This window comes from Pseudophryne corroboree, chromosome 7 (genome assembly GCF_028390025.1).
Source record: "Pseudophryne corroboree isolate aPseCor3 chromosome 7, aPseCor3.hap2, whole genome shotgun sequence".
In the NCBI taxonomy this organism is placed as follows: Eukaryota; Metazoa; Chordata; class Amphibia; order Anura; family Myobatrachidae; genus Pseudophryne; species Pseudophryne corroboree.
The window spans coordinates 93,206,707-93,228,570 of record NC_086450.1 but is presented as its reverse complement, the minus strand read 5'-3'; the positions used below and the strand labels follow the sequence as shown (position 1 = coordinate 93,228,570).

The window sequence follows — 21,864 nt, the reverse complement described above, 5'->3', positions numbered from 1 at the left end:
TATATTTAGTGATGAAGGTAATTCCAGGTTTTTCTTTTCCAGATTTTGTCTTCTTATTTATTGGTGTTTCCGTGTTGTTGTTTGTAATGGTCGTATCAGGATTTATGATAATCATCTCTTCCCTGTTAGTCTTTTCATAATATACAAAGGGTTCTTCTATCTTGTCCTCTTTATAACCTTTATGAAGAAATTGTCTCTTGAGTTTTAATCCTTGTGTTTCATAGTCTTCAATTCTGGAGCAATTTTTTCTTATTCTGTAAAACTGACTTTTTGGGACCGAAGTTAACCAATTGGGGTGATGGTTACTGGAAAATGGTATAAACGAGTTACAATCAGTCGGTTTTACATATGTCTTGGTCTCCATTTTTCCTTTTTTAACAAAAATGGTCAAGTCCAAGAAATTAATCTGTTCTTGACTCCGAACAAAGGTGAGTTGGATGTTTCTGTCATTTGCGTTAAGATGTTCACAAAAAACATCCAGCGAGTTGGAGTCCCCTCTCCAGATAAAGAAGACGTCATCAATATATCTGACCCATAGCACCAGGCTTGCCCCCATGTCGTGGCCCCTATATACAGAGTTCTCCTCCCAATGGGCCATGAACAAGTTGGCATAGCTGGGGGCAAACCTGGTGCCCATGGCCGTTCCATGTAACTGTAGATAGAACGTATCATCAAAGTTGAAAAAGTTGTTATTGAGTATTAATTCAATACCATCGGTGATGAATGTTTTTAAATCTTCATTAATATTCTCTTGGTTTAGGAAAAAAGAAGTTGATTCAACACCATGTTTGTGGTCAATGACTGTGTATAATGAAGTGACATCAGCGGTTACTAAAATGAGGTCTGTTTCCCGGTGTACCATATTGAGTTTTTGTATTACTGAAGTGGAATCTTTGAGATAAGATTTGTTTTTTTGAACAAGAGGTTCTTTTGGGAGGACGTCACGAACTAATCAGGAGGAGACCGCCAGAGAAAGATCATCTAATGGCTCGGGACCTCCAACCTTCCACTAAGGAGAAACATCTGAAAGATACCTTTATGAGCATCATTTACTCTTCCCAAACGTGAGTCGGGTACGCTTTATTAAGAGATATCCTTCATGTTCTTTTTTTCCCGGCCTTACTGATCTGTTGAAAGATACCTTTATATGGGGATTCATACACGCACCTATGTAAGTTGGGCACGTTGGAGAATCCTCTATCTGCTATCATAGCTTCCAGTTATAACTACAACTGATTGTCATGGTATTTGCTGAAACCTACTACACTATCAGTATTTCTACTGTTTATATTTCCGGGTCCATACGGGAAATCGAACACTGATATGAAGAGGTTCCATCTCAAGGACATCTAATAAAAATTTCCACTGGAGAAAGAAACCTTTATGAGCTTTGAACAGCCTTCATCTACGTGAGTACGGTGTGTACCCTCTGAAAACCTTCCCCCGTTTTTTCTGCTTTCAAGAAAATTCCACTTGACATTTTCATCATATTGAACTATACACAACTAGGACTGTAGAAATATCATTTTGGGAACACATCGTGATCTACCATTTGTGACATTGTAGTTTTGCTGTATGTTGTGTTGGATAGCGCATTAAGGTAGTAGATAATCTTTTCTTGCTTCTATTGTATTGGAGATTGTGTGACATCTCCCTCTACAGACCCATTGCAGCAATCCAGAGGGCGCGGTAGGATTTCATCCACTTTGTTTGTATTATATATATCTTGAGTCACTCTAGGATCCAATCCACCGCTGCCCATAACACCACATAATGTTTGCCCACAGAGATGTGAGGAAAGAGAAATTTGAAGAAATATTTTCAGAGAGATGCCATTCTACAGATATTTTAGATGAAGATTTGGAGGACATTATGTCTAAATTAGAAAATTCCCTGTTAAAAGAAGGTAGGATATGGTGGGAGATTCTGTCATTAGAGAGATATATTGCAGAAGATATTATGCCACGAGGTTTAAGAATAGATAAATTACCTTCCTTTACTAACAAATCCCAGACCTTTGAAAAAGAATGGCTACGTATTATCGATTCCTGCTCCATTTCTCTAATGAGGCTCATCGTGAGGGAAAGAGGAAAGGAGCTCAAAGATTTGGAAACAGAAATAGAGTCCTTGAGGGTTACGGTAGAACCCTTTAAAGAATTACAGGATTTTAAAGATATAGAAAGGGGGATAATAGAGAAAGTGGCACAAAACGAAAAAGAGCTCATGCAAAAAAAGAAAAGAAAATATACCCGGGATTTGATGGATTTTAAGGATGGCAAGCAACACCTCATCACAAGAAAAGAAAGGAATTTTTTCAAGCCCAGAACCCAAGATCTGGATGTAAATCACACCAGATTTCGAGATTTAAGAAGGAGAACTTACCATCAAAGGACCGAAAATTCATGGAGGAGTTCACCCCGAGGAAATGAGTACGAGTATAACACCAACAGAGAACGAAGAATTCCGGATTGGAGGGATTCAAGGAAACAAAACAATGGAAGATTTAGATACACCGAAAGGCATTATTCCCCAGTTCGAAGGAGGGATTCTTATCGAAGACCACCATCTAGGACTATAACCCCTAGCAATCGAAGAAACTACAGACCACTGAATAAGAATAAAACTCCCACCCGGAAACCTGAAAGATTAACAACATGGAAAGAACAACAGGACCACGAGGAAGTTTTATTAGATCAGGACAGACCACGACGGGGAAGAAGGTAAAGAAGAAGAAAGACCAGCATAAACGGGGAACACGGGGATCCAATTCACGGAAAATTCACAGCAGAATTTATCAAACGAGGAAAAGAAGAGAAAAACGAAATAGAATCAATTTACAAAAAGAAACCATCAACTCTCAGCTTCCAGTGGAGGAAGAACAGATGGAATATACAAAAATCTTCAATCTAAGTCATCATGTATTGACACATGATGAAGAAAGTGTGCTAAAGAAAGGTTTAAAATATGCACCTTCCAGCAAGATGGACCGCTTTGGAGCATATGTGGACCTCCAAAAATTTATCAGGAAGCTCACTCTTAAAAAATTCTTCCACGAACAACCGATAACTACAGAAAATAACACTGCTACACAATTCAAACCTAAGTCAGTATTCTATCCAGCACATAAAAAAGGTTGCTTTATTGAAACCTTTGAAAAAATCGTCAAGGATGAGATTGAAAATAGTTCGTTCAGAAATATCCAGAAACATAATCTCAATCGTAAAGAAAGGGAAGCCTTAAAAAATCTACGGGATAACAACAGTATCGTCATAAAACCGGCGGATAAAGGAGGATCTGTGGTAATACAAAATGTAGAGGACTACAAAATCGAAATTGAGAGACAACTAAATGACTGTAGGACATATAAAAAACTACGAGGGAACCCCACAGAGGGGGTAAGAAAGAAACTCATCCATTTACTTGAAAAATACGAAAGAAAAAAAGTTATAACAGGAAACGAACGGAAATATATGGAAATTGTACATCCATCGATCCCAGTTATGTATACCCTCCCAAAAATTCACAAAGATGACAAACATCCACCAGGGAGACCCATAATTGCAGGTACAGAGTCCATTACTTCTAATATGTCTCAATACATCGACCATCTGTTACAACCTCTTGTTCAAAAAACCAAATCTTATCTCAAAGATTCCACTTCAGTAATACAAAAACTCAATATGGTACACAGGGAAACAGACCTCATTTTAGTAACCGCTGATGTCACTTCATTATACACAGTCATTGACCACAAACATGGTGTTGAATCAACTTCTTTTTTCCTAAACCAAGAGAATATTAATGAAGATTTAAAAACATTAATCACCGATGGTATTGAATTAATACTCAATAACAACTTTTTCAACTTTGAGGATACGTTCTATCTACAGTTACATGGAACGGCCATGGGCACCAGGTTTGCCCCCAGCTATGCCAACTTGTTCATGGCCCATTGGGAGGAGAACTCCGTATATAGGGGCCACGACATGGGGGCAAGCCTGGTGCTATGGGTCAGAAGTCCCCACTCTCCCGGGTGGAGGTCGTGCCTGCTGAGGAAGTCTGCTTCCCAGTTGTCCACTCCAGGAATGAACACTGCTGACAGTGCTAGCACATGATTTTCTGCCCATCGGAGAATCCTTGTGGCTTCTGCCATTGCCGTCCTGCTTCTTGTGCCGCCCTGTCGGTTTACATGGGCTACCGCCGTGATGTTGTCTGACTGGATCAGTACCGGCTGGTGTAGAAGCAGGGGTTTTGCTTGACTTAGGGCATTGTAAATGGCCCTCAGTTCTAGAATATTTATGTGTAGGGAAGTCTCCTGACTCGACCATAGTCCTTGGAAGTTTCTTCCCTGTGTGACTGCCCCCCAGCCTCGAAGGCTGGCATCCGTGGTCACCAGGACCCAGTCCTGTATGCCGAATCTGCGGCCCTCTAGAAGATGAGCACTCTGCAGCCACCACAGCAGAGACACCCTGGTTCTTGGAGACAGGGTTATTAGCCGATGCATCTGAAGATGCGATCCGGACCATTGGTCCAACAGGTCCCACTGAAAGATTCTGGCATGGAACCTGCCGAAAGGAATTGCTTCGTAAGAAGCCACCATCTTTCCCAGGACTCGCGTGCAGTGATGCACCGACACCTGTTTTGGTTTCAGGAGGTTTCTGACTAGAGACGACAGCTCCATGGCTTTTTCCTCTGGGAGAAACACTTTTTTCTGGATTGTGTCCAGAATTATTCCCAGGAACAGTAGACGTGTCGTCGGAACCAGCTGTGACTTTGGAATATTTAGAATCCAACCGTGCTGGTGTAGCACCTCCTGAGATAGTGCTACTCCTACCAACAACTGCTCCTTGGATCTCACCTTTATTAGGAGATCGTCCAAGTATGGGATAATTAAAACTCCCTTTTTTCGAAGGAGTATCATCATTTCCGCCATTACCTTGGTAAACACCCTCGGTGCCGTGGACAGACCAAACGGCAGCGTCTGGAATTGGTAATGGCAATTCTGTACCGCAAATCTGAGGTACTCCTGGTGAGGATGGTAAATGGGGACATGCAGGTAAGCATCCTTGATGTCCAGGGATACCATGTAATCCCCCTCGTCTAGACTTGCAATAACCGCCCTGAGCGATTCCATCTTGAACTTGAATTTTTTTATGTATGTGTTCAAGGATTTCAAATTTAAAATGAGTCTCACCGAACCGTCCGGTTTCGGTACCACAAACAGTGTGGAATAGTAACCCCGTCCTTGTTGAAGTAGGGGCACCTTGACTATCACGCGCTGGGAATACAGCTTGTGAATTGCCTCTAGCACAGCCTCCCTGTCCGAGGGAGTTGCTGGCAAGGCTGATTTGAGGAAACGGCGGGGGGGAGACGCCTCGAATTCCAGCTTGTACTCCTGAGATACTACTTGAAAGATCCAGGGATCCACCTGTGAGCGAGCCCACTGATCGCTGAAATTTTGGAGGCGGCCCCCCACCGTACCTGGCTCCGCCTGTGGAGCCCCACCGTCATGCGGCGGACTTGGAAGAAGCGGGGGAGGACTTTTGCTCCTGGGAACTAGCTGTTTGTTGCAGCCTTTTTCCCCTACCTCTGCCTCTGGACAGAAAGGACCCGCCTTTTCCTCGCCTGTTTTTCTGGGACCGAAAGGACTGTACCTGATAAAACGGCACTTTTTTAGGCTGTGAGGGAACATGGGGTAAAAATGCTGACTTCCCAGCTGTCGCTGTGGAAACGAGGTCCGAGAGACCATCCCCGAATAACTCCTCACCCTTATAAGGCAAAACTTCCATGTGCCTTTTGGAATCTGCATCCCCTGTCCACTGCCGGGTCCATAAGCCTCTCCTAGCAGAAATGGACAATGCACTTATTTTAGATGCCAGCCGGCAGATCTCCCTCTGTGCATCTCTCATGTATAAGACTGAGTCTTTTATATGCTCTATGGTTAGCAGAATAGTGTCCCTGTCTAGGGTGTCAATATTTTCTGACAGGGAATCTGACCACGCAGCGGCAGCACTGCACATCCATGCTGACGCAATAGCTGGCCTAAGTATAATGCCTGTGTGTGTATATATAGACTTCAGGATCGCCTCCTGTTTTCTATCCGCAGGCTCCTTCAGGGCGGCCGTATCCGGAGACGGAAGTGCCACCTTTTTAGACAAACGTGTGAGCGCTTTATCCACCCTAGGAGGTGTTTCCCAACGTGCCCTGTCCTCTGGCGGGAAAGGGAACGCCATTAGTAATTTTTTTGAGATTATCAATCTTTTATCAGGGAAAGCCCACGCTTCTTCACACACTTCATTTAATTCTTCAGATGGGGGAAAAACTACGGGTAGTTTTTTCTCCCCAAACATAATACCCTTTTTTGTGGTACCTGGGTTTAAATCTGATATGTGTAACACCTCTTTCATTGCCTCAATCATGCAGCGAATGGCCTTAGTGGACATTAGATTAGACTCATCGTCGTCGACACTGGTATCAGTATCCGTGTCGACATCTGGGTCTGCCATCTGAGGTAGCGGGCGTTTTAGAGCCCCTGATGGCCTTTGAGACACCTGGGCAGGCACAAGCTGAGAAGCCGGCTGTCCCGCATTTGGCATGTCGTCAAATTTTTTGTGTAAGGAGTCGACACTTGCACGTAATTCCTTCCATAAAACCATCCACTCAGGTGTCTGCCCCGCAGGGGGTGACATCACTTCTACAGGCATCTGCTCCGCCTCCACATAATTTTCCTCCTCAAACATGTCGACACAGCCGTACCGACACACCGCGCACACACACCGGGAATGCTCTAAACAGAGGACAGGACCCCACAGAAGCCCTTTGGGGAGACAGAGAGAGAGTATGCCAGCACACACCAGAGCGCTATATACTGCAGGGACTAACTGAATTATGTCCCCTATAGCTGCTATAATATTTACTGCGCCTAAATTTAGTGCCCCCCCTCTCTTTTTTACCCTTTTTCTGTAGTGTAGACTGCAGGGGAGAGCCAGGGAGCTTCCTTCCAGCGGAACTGTGAGGGAAAAATGGCGCCAGTGTGCTGAGGGGGATAGCTCCGCCCCTTTTTCGCGGACTATTCTCCCGCTTTTTTAAGGATTCTGGCAGGGGTAATTATCACATATATAGCCTCTGGGGCTATATATTGTGATTGTTTTGCCAGCCAAGGTGTTTTTATTGCTGCTCAGGGCGCCCCCCCCAGCGCCCTGCACCCTCAGTGACCGGAGTGTGAAGTGTGTATGAGAAGCAATGGCGCACAGCTGCAGTGCTGTGCGCTACCTTGGAGAAGACAGAAGTCTTCATGCCGCCGATTTTCCGGACTTCTTCTTGCTTCTGGCTCTGTAAGGGGGACGGCGGCGCGGCTCCGGGACCGAACACCAAGGCCAGTTCCATGCGGTCGGTCCCACTGGAGCTAATGGTGTCCAGTAGCCTAAGAAGCCCAAGCTAGCTGCAAGCAGGTAGGTTCGCTTCTTCTCCCCTTAGTCCCTCGTTGCAGTGAGCCTGTTGCCAGCAGGTCTCACTGTAAAATAAAAAACCTAAAATATACTTTCTTCTAAGAGCTCAGGAGAGCCCCTAGTGTGCATCCAGCTCGGCCGGGCACAAAAATCTAACTGAGGCTTGGAGGAGGGTCGTAGTGGGAGGAGCCAGTGCACACCAGGTAGTCTAAAAGCTTTCTTTTAGTTGTGCCCAGACTCCTGCGGAGCCGCTGTTCCCCATGGTCCTTTCGGAGTTCCCAGCATCCACTAGGACGTTAGAGAAATTGGGGTCCATAAAGGTCCAGATTTCGGCCCTATCTATTTTCTTTCAAAAAGAACTGGCTTCACTGCCTGAAGTTCAGACGTTTGTAAAGGGAGTGCTGCATATTCAGCGCCCTTTTGTGCCTCCAGTGGCACCTTGGGATCTTAACGTTGTGTTGGATTTCCTGAAATCACACTGGTTTGAGCCACTTAGGACCGTGGAGCTAAAGTATCTCACGTGGAAGGTGGTCATGCTGTTGGCCTTAGCTTCAGCTAGGCGTGTGTCAGAATTGGCGGCTTTGTCATGTAAAAGCCCGTATCTGATCTTCCATATGGACAGGGCAGAATTGAGGACTCGTCCCCAATTTCTCCCAAAGGTGGTATCAGCGTTTCATTTGAACCAACCTATTGTGGTGCCTGCGGCTACTCGGGACTTGGAGGATTCCAAGTTGCTGGACGTAGTCCGGGCTTTGAAAATTTATGTTTCCAGGACGGCTGGAGTCAGGAAAACTGACTCGCTATTTATCCTGCATGCACCCAACAAGCTGGGTGCTCCTGCTTCAAAGCAAACTATTGCTCGCTGGATCTGTTGCACGATTCAGCTGGCACATTCTGCGGCTGGACTGCCGCATCCTAAATCAGTGAAAGCCCATTCCACAAGGAAGGTGGGCTCTTCTTGGGCGGTTGCCCGAGGGGTCTCGGCTTTACAGCTTTGCCAAGCTGCTACTTGGTCGGGTTCAAACACATTTGCTAAATTCTACAAGTTTGATACCCTGGCTGAGGAGGACCTTGAGTTTGCTCAATCGGTACTGCAGAGTCATCCGCACTCTCCCGCCCGTTTGGGAGCTTTGGTATAATCCCCATGGCCCTTACGGAGTTCCCAGCATCCACTAGGACGTCAGAGAAAATAAGAATTTACTCACCGGTAATTCTATTTCTCGTAGTCCGTAGTGGATGCTGGGCGCCCGTCCCAAGTGCGGACTCTCTGCAATACATGTATATAGTTATTGCTTCACTAAAGGGTTATTGTTATGAGCCATCCGTAAAAGGAGGCTCAGTTGTTGTTCATACTGTTAACTGGGTATGGTTATCACAAGTTGTACAGTGTGATTGGTGTGGCTGGTATGAGTCTTACCCTGGATTCTAAATCCTTTCCTTGTTGTGTCAGCTCTTCCGGGCACAGTTTCCCTAACTGAGGTCTGGAGGAGGGGCATAGAGGGAGGAGCCAGTGCACACCAGATAGTACCTAATCTTTCTTTTAGAGTGCCCAGTCTCCTGCGGAGCCCGTCTATTCCCCATGGTCCTTACGGAGTTCCCAGCATCCACTACGGACTACGAGAAATAGAATTACCGGTGAGTAAATTCTTATTATCTGTCAGTTTATCATTTCTTTTTTTGCTGCTTTAAATCCATTGGTCAAAGCCACCAATCATCATCGGCTTTGAAAAACTGACAGATAGCAAATAGAGCCTCTAGTTGATTCCGGCTATTACAGCTAGCTAACTGCTTTCTACCATGTATGTATAACAAGAAATACAATTAAAAAGAACTAATGACGAAAGATGTTTTGCCTTTATCGTATAGTAAACAGGTTCTTTCCTTGCAGATTGTAAAGGTTTAACAGAGGCAATTGTGTTTGCACCTTCGTGGCTAGCAGCTTCTTCTGGATCTTTTATATATATAACTTACAGTCACTTGGTTCACATGGCTGAGAGGTCAAACGGGACAAAAATTGGTTTCTAAACACAATACAGATGACAACATGCATGTTAGAGTGGAGAAGAACCACAGTAAGTGCAGAAAGTGTGACGTAAGAGGGAAGAGAATGACAGATGACAGATGCTTACATGCACAAATACATCAGCAAAACAGTAAGACATCATTCTTGCACATATATGTGGACATGGCACAACAGACATCGTTGGAGAAACTGGCTGTGGTAACAAGTATCACTGCTTAGCATGTGCAGAGTACAGTATGAATGCAGGTTACACAAATCATATGGAAACACTCATTTTCTTATACTGCAATATGTCTTAAATGGGCTAAACACCTTATAAAACTTTGTTTTATATGTATTTCAGCAAGTTTTTATTTTATTTTTTTTAATTACATTGCATTATCTTTCCTACTTTTGTTGTCCACTGATACTAAACCTCACGTCTTCACATTAGAGTATACGCAGTGCATGTGGAAGACACTGAAGGTAATAGATAAATCACTGCTTTTAACACAAGTTGAAGAAAAGAATCAACAAAGCAAATCAATCTGAAGGTGGAAAACCTTTCTAAAATAGATTTGTCATCTCATAATGCAGGGAGTCATTTTGAACGTTGAACAAATATTAGGCAGCGCCTTTGTGAATCATTGGTTCCTTGGAGATCCATAGGAAACATTAAACATTAAGTGCATAACAGGTCCACATTGAGGGGAAATCCTGGCCGCTACCCAAAGTAGTGCCCAAAGAAGGTGCCCCAGGAATGTGAGGGTCTCGCTTACAATCTTGGGAAGCCCTCTTTGGCCAAACCAGATCAGTATTCCTTGAACTTGGTCCTCATAGTCCGCTAACAGACCAAGTTTGAAGGATGGACTCAGCGAGATTTATCAAAGCTTGAAAAATAAATTACCAACCAATCAGCCCTTGTCATTTTTCAAACACAGCCTCTAACATGGCAGTCAGATGCTGATTCGTTGGAACTTTATCTCTCTTCACACTATGATAAATCTCCCCATCAGTACTCCTGCCGAGTATCACTCACTGAAGTAAGCTAGCTAGGTCTGGCCGGATACTGCTGACACTATATTGTTTTGGTGATATACAGTTTAATGAATTCTGCAGGCAACCCAATATCTTAACTCTCCATTGCACTTAGATGCCCATTAATATGTGGAGTTAATAGAAATAGTTAACTGACAATTTCATCGGTATTTCTATAGTAAGTGGAAAAACACTGCAGTTGTTAGACATAATGTGTTGTTGCAATTCAGGTAAGTGAGGAGCTGCCGCTGTCTGTAGAGGTGTACTGTATGTGATTGTCTGTATCTTTGCCGTATCTTCCCACTAATGGTTGCTTTAAATGGTGGCCTGGAGAACAAAACTCAAGACCCCAAGTAGTTTTCTCTCAGTAACATATTGCAGCCATGCACATCCTTCAGTACAACTATAATTACATCACATAGGAAAAATATATCCTCTAGACATATTTCTAGGACCTATATAGCATAAGATGTATTCCTGTAATTTAGCTTCATGTTATGCCATGTAAAATGAGGATACCTTCTCTCCTTGACTATGCTCCTGATGCACTGGTCTTTGTGGTAGTGTACAAACTGGTGACACGTCATCCGGATTTCCTCTGGCAGCCTGGTCTCCTCAGTACTCACACTGGGTTCCCGACCATTCCAGAGGAATTCAAGTCTGGGGTACAAGCAAAATTAGGTTGGATGTAATATGGTGTTTCATACAGAAGGGATTACATGCAAGAATAGGACAGTCCGGAAACTGCGGTATATGCAGTCATCTCTAGTCATATGTCATCCCAGGAAGCAGGGTCAGACTGAGCCACCAGAGAATCAGATCCCCAGTGGGTCCCGTTGTTTCATAGTCAAGCCCTCTAGGTACAGTGGGGCCTACGGGTTTAGCCAGATCACTGGCTGCGAAGCACAATGCAGCTGCTTGCAATGCTGAGTAGTAAGAGGCTTTTGGCTGACCCAGTGGTGCCTGCAGGTGACTGGAAGGGGAGGGGACGGGGGGCGGATTCCCGCATAAACACCACTGGTTCCATTTTCAGGAATAAGCTGTGACATCACTCACAGTCAGCGGGTGGAGGAGCCCCAGGCTATGTCAGTGATGGGGTCTGCATTATACGGTAGGCACTGATGGTCTCTATTTTTGGGGGTCACTGCGATATCCTCTACATTATATGGGGGTCACCAACACTCTACATTAACTTGAGTTATTGCTATGTTCTCTGTATTATATAGTGGTCACTGCGATGTTCTCTGTATTATATAGTGGTCACTGTGATGTTCTCTGCATTAACTTAAGTTATTGTTATACTCTCTGCATTATCTTGCAGTTATTCTTATGTTCTCTGCATTATATGGCAGTCACTGTGACTCTCTTTGTATGGTAAAACGGTCACTGCGATGTTCCCTGTAGAGTATGGTGGTCACTGCAATACTCTGTGATGGGTGACGTAATGTAGTACAGGCAATGATTTTTGAGACAGTTAAGTCTGCATGCTCCATTGAAAAGTGTAGATACTCCCGAATCACAGAAAAACTGCAGCAGGCACTGGCACCTTAATGTAATGGCAATGAATATGTTTTTTTCCCTTACCGTTGATATATTTCAGTCTTTACATTGTTGCAGCTGTATCCAAGCTATCCCAAGGTGACTAGAACTACAGCTTCTTATCTCTAGTCTTCACGCAAGGCTGTTTAAGCAGGGCACTGCACCCTCACCAATTTTTAAAAGGGAAAATGTACCCTGCCCCTTTGGCAGCGCCCTGCTAAAACAGCCTGCCGACGGGTGAATAGATGCCCATTAAATGGAGAGCTTGGGGGGGAGCCCAGCAGCACACCCCCATCAGTGATGCCATAGCTGGGGTACACTCCCATCAGTGATGCCAAGGGGGCCGGACCGCCCCCAAAAGGGTCGCGCCCCCTCCCTCTCCTGCCATATCGGAATCCAGGGGGGTTACATTATATCGCAATCCCTTCTGGACACTGGACATAAAAATTATTACTGGTTTTAAACTATAACCAGAATACCAATTTCACCAGTAATAATGTTTTTTGTATTCTTAATTTGGCTCCGGACCTGTGCAGTTTTCTTACTCTACTTGTGATCCTCTGGTAGGCTAGCCACATCCCTGACTGTCACCACCCCTTTAGCTTTGTGTTGCCTCCCTTCAGTGGGCCCCTACCAGTGCATTCCCCCTGTGGACCCTTCATGCACCAGTCCAACACTGTCATGAAGTACATTATAAGAATCATGCTACTAATAGTTACTCTATAGGATATCATAATCAGAAGTTCACAAACTTGTACGGAGCGCATACAATCAGTATGGAAACACACATACCTTTTCTTGCATGGAAGAATGATCAAATGTTTGTCCAATCCAAATATGCCAAATGAGATGAAACCCTGTATATGACAGGTCAAAGGCAGGTATTACTTGCACTATACACAGGTAATGTTCATAATGTGATGAACTACATCACACAGAATGACAAATCTAGAAAAAGAAGATACTGCAGGCCAAGGTAGCACTAACAAAACATATGTGCAGGTTTTTTTCTCTCACATTCCAATAAGCCAGGCATTTCCAAACTGCAGCCCTCCAGCTGTTGAGACACTACACATCCCAGCATGCCCTGAAACATCTTTAGCATTCTCTGACAGCAAAACTGTGTCAGGGCATGCTGGGATATGTAGTTTCACAACAGCTGGAGGGCCGTAGTTTGGACATGCCTGCAATAAGCTCATTAAAGACAGCTAATGGAAAATGAAAGGTAATCTACACATTTAGGTGTGTGGAGACAGCACTGGTAAAAATGAAACTCATCTGGACTGTGTTTGTTAAAATCAATTCAGAAATTAAGACAGGTTATATGATTAGTATCAGTGGTAAAAATAAAATAAAATAAAAATCATAGTGGAACTTCTATATAGTGTTGGTAACATATATTTGATTTATTATTACCAGTTATTTATATAGCGACACATTTTTTTTTTGTCAGTAGCAAATTCATTTTGCCATGGGTGCATAACATATATAAAACAATAGTAATGCCAGCCAATACAACATGCACGCTGCACTGAAACATTGGCCCTCATTCCGAGTTGTTCGCTCGGTAAAATTCTTCGCATCGCAGCGAATTTCCGCTTAATGCGCATGCGCAATGTTCGCACTGCGACTGCGCCAAGTAAATTTGCTATGCAGTTAGGAATTTTACTCACGGCTTTTTCATCGTTCTGGAGATCGTAATGTGATTGACAGGAAATGGGTGTTACTGGGCGGAAACAGGCCGTTTTATGGGCGTGTGGGAAAAAACGCTACCGTTTCCGGAAAAAACGCAGGAGGGGCCGGAGAAATGGAGGAGTCTCTGGGCGAACGCTGGGTGTGTTTGTGACGTCAAACCAGGAACGACAAGCACTGAACTGATCGCAGATGCCGAGTAAGTCTGAAGCTACTCAGAAACTGCTACGAGGTGTGTAATCGCAATATTGCGAATACATCGTTCGCAATTTTAAGATGCTAAGATTCACTCCCAGTAGGCGGCGGCTTAGCATGAGCAAATCTGCTACAATCCGCTTGCGAGCGAACAACTCGGAATGAGGGCCATTAATTGTATGTATTATTTCTCCTTGTTCTCCAATGTTAAACCCCTGACATATCAGGCTGGTACAAAACCAGTGCTGAAGTTCAACTTCCTCTTAGTGCATACAGATCATGTGCAAGGTTTAAAATGTGTTTATATCATTTGCTAAGGAGGGAGATGAGATCACATAGCACACACATATAAATACCTCATATACAGTATAACACAAAAACTAGCTAATCTTTCAATCCATAGCCACTGTACTGTATTGAACAAGTGAATTATTTGTTGCACCATTTACTACTGTGGCCTATCTTAACGTCTTTTTTCTTTTTTTTGCCCAATAATGAAATGTACATTTGGATGTTGAGTGTTAGGTCACAGGTAGACAATTTAATTATCCAGTAAAAACAGACATAATTCACAGGAGAGATACCAAGCGTTGTAACTGCCCTGGAATATATGGGATTGAATATTGGGCAAGATTTACATAAACGTATTGGCTGCTCCGTATCCAAGTGTGCGCAACTATGAGTGACTACAGGCAATGCACATTCCTATGCATCGCTACATGCAGCGGAATGGGTGTGTCTCAACAGGGATTTGGCAAGTAGGATAAGTGTTCCGTGGGCTTATCTAGACAGAACTGCGGCATGGAGCCTATTAATATATTTTACCTTCTATTCACATTTTCTGTTCTTTATGACCCAAATGTTTTTAATATATTTTGCATTGATGGGACATATACGAATGTGACTTCTAAAGTAGCTCAATAAGAGAGTGATTGCTCTTTTTATACCTGTGAGTTTACACATTCAGAGATAGTAGTCTAACGAGTATGTGATTTTCCTTTGGGCCATTATACATGTAGACATAGGCCCTCATTCCGAGTTGATCACTCGCTCGTTTTTTTTTTTGCACTGCAGCGATCAGATAGTCGTCATCTATAGGGGAATGTATTTTCACTTTGCAAGTGTGCGAACGTTTGTGCAGCCGAGCGGGACGAAACAGTATTTTGCGATTTCTGAGTAGCTCTGGACACTCATCCCTTGCGACCACTTCAGTCTTTTTGGACCCGGAATTGACGTCAGACACCCGCCCTGCAAACGCTTGGACATGCCTGCGTTTTTTCCAAACACTCCCAGAAAACGGTCAGTTGACACCCACAAATGTCTTCTTCCTGTCAATCTCCTTGCGATCGGCTGTGCGAATAGATTCTTCGTTAAATCCATCACCCAGCTACGATCCGCTTTGTACCCGTACGACGTGCCTGCGCATTGCGGTGCACACGCATGTGCAGTAGTGACCTGTTCGCTGTGCTGCGAAAAACGTCAGCGAGCGATCAACTCGGAATGACCCCCATAGACTATATTAATGTCTGATATTCCAATACGGATAAGGTTTTTTTGTTATACATGTGCCTTACTCAACGTGTCTGTAAGGACAATAAAATGTTGGTAAATCACAAATTATAATATACCTACTTACCTGACCAAAGTTAAATACTGCACAAAAGAACTGAAGTTCAACATAAAGTCTCCCCGGTTCCAGATTAAACAACCACCAGAAGCAGCTGGAAACATTCTGTTAAAACAAAAAGACACGTAAAACAGGGGGTTGGGTACGCGTCAGCATACCGACGCCGGTATCCCGCAGTGGACTGTCGGCGGGGGAGCATGAGCGCAACAAGCCCCTTGCAACCCGAGTTAAGTTTTAGTGTTTTTTATTTTTAGTGTAATAAAAACACGCAAATAATTTACACTAAAACGATAAATCAATGCCCCACTACTTCCATGAGATAATGAGAGAGAGAGAGAGAGAGAGAGAGAGAGAGAGAGAGAGAGAGAGAGAGAGAGAGAGGGGGGGGTAGGAAGAGGGAGAATGATAGAGAGAGATATAGCACTAGAGTCTTTGGTATCTAAGGACGTAATTTATGTTTGTACACAATTCAGATGTTTTCACAATGGAGCGATTATTAGCAGACTGCACATGTGCGATCACATGGCGATCGTGGTACAATCGCTCTTGCACTGACATTTTATACGCAGCATGATTGAGAGCAAGGGATGGTTTGGGGGAGATAATGTGGGAGTGGCGGCAAAAATAATAAGATTTTAAACCTACCGGTAAATCTTTTTCTCGTAGTCCGTAGAGGATGCTGGGGACTCCGTAAGGACCATGGGGATAGACGGGCTCCGCAGGAGACATAGGCACTTTAAGAAAGACTTTAGATCTGGTGTGCACTGGCTCCTCCCTCTATGCCCCTCCTCCAGACCTCAGTTAGAGAAACTGTGCCCAGAGGAGACGGACAGTACGAGGAAAGGATTTTTGTTAATCCAAGGGCAAGATTCATACCAGTCACACCAATCACACCGTATAACTTGTGATATACTATCCAGTTAACAGCATGAAAACGACATAGCATCAGTCCAAGACCGATGAGACTATAACATAACCCTTATTTAAGCAATAACTATATACAAGTCTTGCAGAAGTAGTCCGCACTTGGGACGGGCGCCCAGCATCCTCTACGGACTACGAGAAAAAGATTTACCGGTAGGTTTAAAATCTTATTTTCTCTTACGTCCTAGAGGATGCTGGGGACTCCGTAAGGACTATGGGGATTATACCAAAGCTCCCAAACGGGCGGGAGAGTGCGGATGACTCTGCAGCACCGATTGAGCAAACAGGAGGTCCTCCTCAGCCAGGGTATCAAACTTCTAGAACTTTGCAAAGGAGTTTGAACCCGACCAAGTAGTAGCTCGGCACAGCTGTAGCGCCGAGACCCCTCTGGCAACCGCCCAAGAAGAGCCCACCTTCCTAGTGGAATGGGCCTTGACCGATTTAGGTAACGGCAATCCCGCCGTAGAATGCGCCTGCTGAATCGTGTTACAGATCCAGCGAGCAATAGTCTACTTTGAAGCAGGGGCACCAATCTTGTTGGTTGCATACATGACAAACAGTGCTTCTGTTTTTCTGACTGTAGCCGATCTGGCCACGTAAATTTTCAAAGCCCTGACCACATCAAGGGACTCGGGATCCTCCAAGTCATGCGTAGCCACAGGCACCACAATAGTTCATATGAAAAGATGAAACCACTTTTGGCAGGAATTGAGGACGGGTCCGCAATTCCGCTCTATCCATATGGAAAACCAGAGAGGGGCTTTTATGTGATAAAGCCGCTAATTCCGACACTCGCCTAGCCGAAGCCAAGGCTAATAACATGACTACCTTCCAAGTGAGATATTTCAACTCCACCGTTTTAAGTGGTTCAAACCAGTGTGACTTAATGAAACTTAACACCACGTTAAGGTCCCAAGGCGTCACCGGAGGTACAAAAGGAGGCTGAATATGCAGTACTCCCTTCACAAAAGTTTGTACTTTAGGGAGAGAGGCCAATTCCTTTTGAAAGAAAATGGATAAGGCCGAAATCTGAACCTTAATAGATCCTAATTTTAGGCCGAAATTCACTCCAGTTTGCAGGAAGTGAAGGAAACGGCCCAGATGGAATTCTTCCGTAGGAGCATTCCTGGCCTCACACCAAGAAACATATTTTCGCCACATACGGTGATAATGTTTAGATGTCATGTCCTTCCTAGCCTTTATTAGCGTAGGAATGACCTCATCCGGAATACCCTTATCCGCTAGGATTCGGCGTTCAACTGCCATGCCGTCCAACGCAGCCGCGGTAAGTCTTGAAATAGACATGGCCCCTGTTGCAACCGGTCCTGTCTTAGAGGAAGAGGCCACGGATCTTCTGTGAGCATTTCCTGCAGATCCGGAAACCAGGTCCTTCGTGGCCAATCTGGAACAATGAGGATTGTTCTCATTCCTCTCCCTCCTACCATTCTCAACACCTTGGGTATGAGAGGAAGAGGGGGAAATACATAGACCGACTGGAACACCCACGGTGTCACTAGGGCATCTACAGCTACTGCCCGAGGGTCTCTTGACCTGGCGCAATACCTCTGTAGCTTCTCGTTGAGGCGGGACGCCATCATGTCTATCTGTGGCAGTTCCCACTGACTTGCAAACTGTGCGAAGGCTTCCTAAAGAAATCCTCTCTTGGATGCAGGTCGTGTTTGCTGAGGAAGTCTGCTTCTCAGATATCCACTCCCGGAATGAACTGCTGACAGTGCGCTTACATGATTTTCCACCCAGCGGAGAATCCTGGTGGCTTCTGCCATTTCCACTCTGCTCTTTGTGCCGCCTTGGCGGTTTACATGAGTCACTGCGGTGATGTTGTCTGACTGGATCAGAACCGGTAGGTCGCGAAGCAATGTTTCCGCTTGCCGAAGGGCGTTGTGTATGGCCCTCAGCTCCAGGATGTTGATTTGAATACAAGTTTTTTTGACTTGACCCAAAGACCTTGGAAGTTTCTTCCCTGTGTGACTGCTCCCCCACCTCGGAGGCTCGCGTCCCTGGCTACCAGAATCCAGTCCTGGATGGCGAACCTGCGACCCTGCAGAAGGTGAGCACTGTACAGCCACCATAGGAGAGACACCCTGGCCCTAGGGGACAGGGTGATTAACTGATGCATCTGTAGATGTGATCCGGACCACTTGTTCCGTAGATCCCATTGGAAAGTCCTTGCATGGAACCTGCTGAAGGGACTGGCCCCGTAAGATGCCACCATCTTTCCCAGGACCCGAGTTGATGCACTGACACCTGTTTCTGCTTTAATATGTGTTTTACCAGAGTCATTAGTTCCTGGGCCTTCTCTATCGGAAGATAAACCCATTTCTGGTCCGTATTCAGAATCATACCCAAGAAGGGCAGACGAGTCATAGGAACCAACTGATATTGAGAATCCAGCTGAGTTGCAGTGACACCTTCAGCGAAGGTGACACGCTGTTCAACAACTGCTCTTTTGATCTCGCCCTTATTAGGAGATCGTCCAAGTATGGGATAATTGTGACTCCTTGCTTGCGTAGGAGCACCATCATTTCCGCCAATTACCCTGAAATTGGTAATGACAATACTGTACCGTAATTCTCAGGTACGACTGATGGGGTGGATAAATGGGAACATGAAGGTATGCAGCCTTTATGTCTAGATACACCATAAAATCCCCCCCTTCCAGGCCGGCGATGATCGCTCTGAGCGATTCTCCCCTGAATTTGAACCTTTTCAAGTATAGGTTCAGAGATTTTAATTTTAAAATAGGTCTGACCGAACCGTCCAGTTTCGGGACTGCAGCCAAGGTTGAGTAATATCCCCTTCCTTGTTGAAGGAGGGGAACCTTGAGCACCACCTGTTGGAGATACAATGTGTGAATTGTATTTAATATGATCTCCCTTTCTGGGGGAGAAGCCGGTAGGGCCGATCAGGAAAACCGGCGAGGAGGCACCTCTTCGAATTCCAGCTTGTAACCCTGAGAAACAATTTCTATTGCCCAGGGATCCACTTGTGAGTGAACTCAGATGTGGCTGAAGAGTCGAAGACGTGCTCCCACTGGGGCGGACTCCCTTAGCGGAGCACCAGCGTCATGCGGTGGATTTAGTAGAGGCCGGGGAGGACTTCTGTTCCTGGGAACTAGCTGTGTCCTGCGCCCTTACCTCTGGTAGGAAAGGACGCTCCTCGTACTTTCTTGTTTTTCTGCGACCGAAAGGACTGCATTTGATAATGTCGTGCTTTCTTAGGCTGTGAGGGAATATAAGGCAAAAGATCAGATTTACCAGCTATAGCTGTGGAGACCAGGTCCGAGAGCCCTTCTACACACAATTCCTCACCCTTGTAAGGTAAAACCTCCATATGCCTCTTTTAGTCGGCATCACCTGTCCATTGCATGTTCCACAGGACACGTCTAGCAGAAATCGACATAGCGTTGACTCTAGAACCCAGTAGACCAATGTCTCTTTGAGCATGTCTTATATATAAGACAGCATCTTTTATATATCCTAGGGTCAATAACTTGGTATCCTTATCTAGGGTTTCAATCTCCGCTGATAAGGTATCTGTCCACGCTGCTACAGCGCTATAAATCCCTGCCGACACAATCGCCGGTCTGAGTAGTGTACCAGAATGTGTGTAAATGGACTTCAAAGTACTTTTCTGCATGCTATCTGCAGGATCCCTGAGGGTAGCTGTATCTTGGTATGTCAGCGCTACCTTTTGGGTAAACATGTCAACACCTTGTCCACCCTAGGGGAGGATTCCCATCGTATCCTGGCCCTAGCAGGGAAAGGATACGCCATGAGAATTCTTTTGAGAAACTGCAGTTTCTTGTCTGGAGATTCCCGCTCTTTTTCACCCAATTCATTTGGTTCATGAGAGGGGGGAAATGTTATCTCAGCTTTCTTCCCCTTAAACATGTGTACCCTCGTGTCAGGGACAGATGGGTCATCAGTGATATGCAAAACATCTTTTATTACAATAATCATATATTGAATACTTTTCTGCCAGTTTTGGCTGTAACTTTGCATTATCGTAGTCGACACTGGAGTCAGACTCCGTGTCGGTATCAGTGTCTATTATTTTGGATAGTGGGCGTTTTGAGACTCTGAAGGTCCCTGCGACATAGGGACAGACATGGGTAGATTCCCTGTCTGTTCTCTAATCTTTTGTGCAATAAATTTACCTCAGCACTTAATTCCACATATCCAGTCAGGTGTCGGCGTGGTCGACGGAGACACCACACACACACATTTGCTCCATCTCCTCCTTAGAAGAGCCTTTTACCTCAGACATGTCGACACACACGTACCGACACACCACACACTCAGGGAATCCTCTTATCTGAAGACAGTTCCCCCACAAGGCCCTTTGGAGAGACAGAGAGAGAGTATGCCAGCACACACCCAGCGCTAATACCCCAGGAAAAACACACAATGTGTTTACCCAGTAGCGCTGTAATACTATTATTTGCTGCCAATTATGTGACCCCCCCCCCCTCTTCTCTGAAACCCCCTTTCACCGTGGATAAGCAGGGGAGATTCCGGGGAGCTTCCTCTCAGCTGTGCTGTGGAGAAAATGGCGCTGGTGAGTGCTGAGGGAGAAGCCCTGTCACCTCGGCAACGGGCTTCTGTCCCGCTTAAATATAATAAAAACTGGCGGGGGCTCTTTATATATACAGTGCCTAGCTGTATATATATCTCTTTTGCCAGAAATGAGGTTTATATTGCTGCCCGGGGCACCCCCCCTGTGCCCTGTACCCTTTCAGTGACTGCCGTGTGTGAGGTGTGTGGGAGCAATGGCGCACAGCTGCACTGCTGTGCGTTACCTCAGTGAAGCTCATGAAGTCTTCTGCCGCCTCTGAAGTCTTCTTTTCTTCTCATACTCACCCGGCTTCTATCTTCCGGCTCTGTGAGGAGGAGGACGGCGGCGCGGCTCCGGGACGAACTCCAGGGTGAGACCTGTGTTCTGACTCCCTCTGGAGCTAATGGTGTCCAGTAGCCTAAGAAGCAGAGCCTTGAAACTCACAGAAGTAGGTCTGCTTCTCTCCCCTCAGTCCCTCGATGCAGGGAGTCTATTGCCAGCAGGCTCCCTGAAAATAAAAAACCTAACAAATATACTTTCTGTCAGAAAGCTCAGGAGAGCTCTCTGAAAAGCACCCAGTCTCCACTGGGCACAGTATCAAACTGAGGTCTGGAGGAGGGGCATAGAGGGAGGAGCCAGTGCACACCAGATCTAAAGTCTTTCTTAAAGTGCCCATGTCTCCTGCGGAGCCCGTCTATCCCCATGGTCCTTACGGAGTCCCCAGCATCCTCTAAGACGTAAGAGAAACGGGTGTACTGGCCATTTTTGAGGAGTGTATGTGCTTTCAGCTGCGATCACGTACGTAGAGAAACATGGCGCAAGCG

At 45.2% G+C, this 21,864-nt stretch overlaps 1 protein-coding gene across 3 annotated transcripts in view; it reads right to left on the bottom strand.

Moving 5' to 3' along the window:
* GPR155 (G protein-coupled receptor 155) overlaps nt 1-21,864 on the bottom strand; it is a 187,653-nt gene that overhangs the window by 15,343 nt on the left and 150,446 nt on the right. For 2 of the 3 annotated variants that reach the window (XM_063933432.1, XM_063933430.1), the window contains exons 13-15: nt 15,551-15,646; nt 12,820-12,884; nt 11,008-11,148 (exon numbers count right to left, since the gene is read on the bottom strand). In XM_063933432.1, coding sequence (XP_063789502.1) covers nt 11,008-11,148; nt 12,820-12,884; nt 15,551-15,646 — 302 coding nt within the window. Of the gene's footprint in view, nt 1-9,280; nt 9,470-11,007; nt 11,149-12,819; nt 12,885-15,550; nt 15,647-21,864 lie in introns of those variants that run through there. The other variant, XM_063933431.1, reaches the window with a different exon arrangement.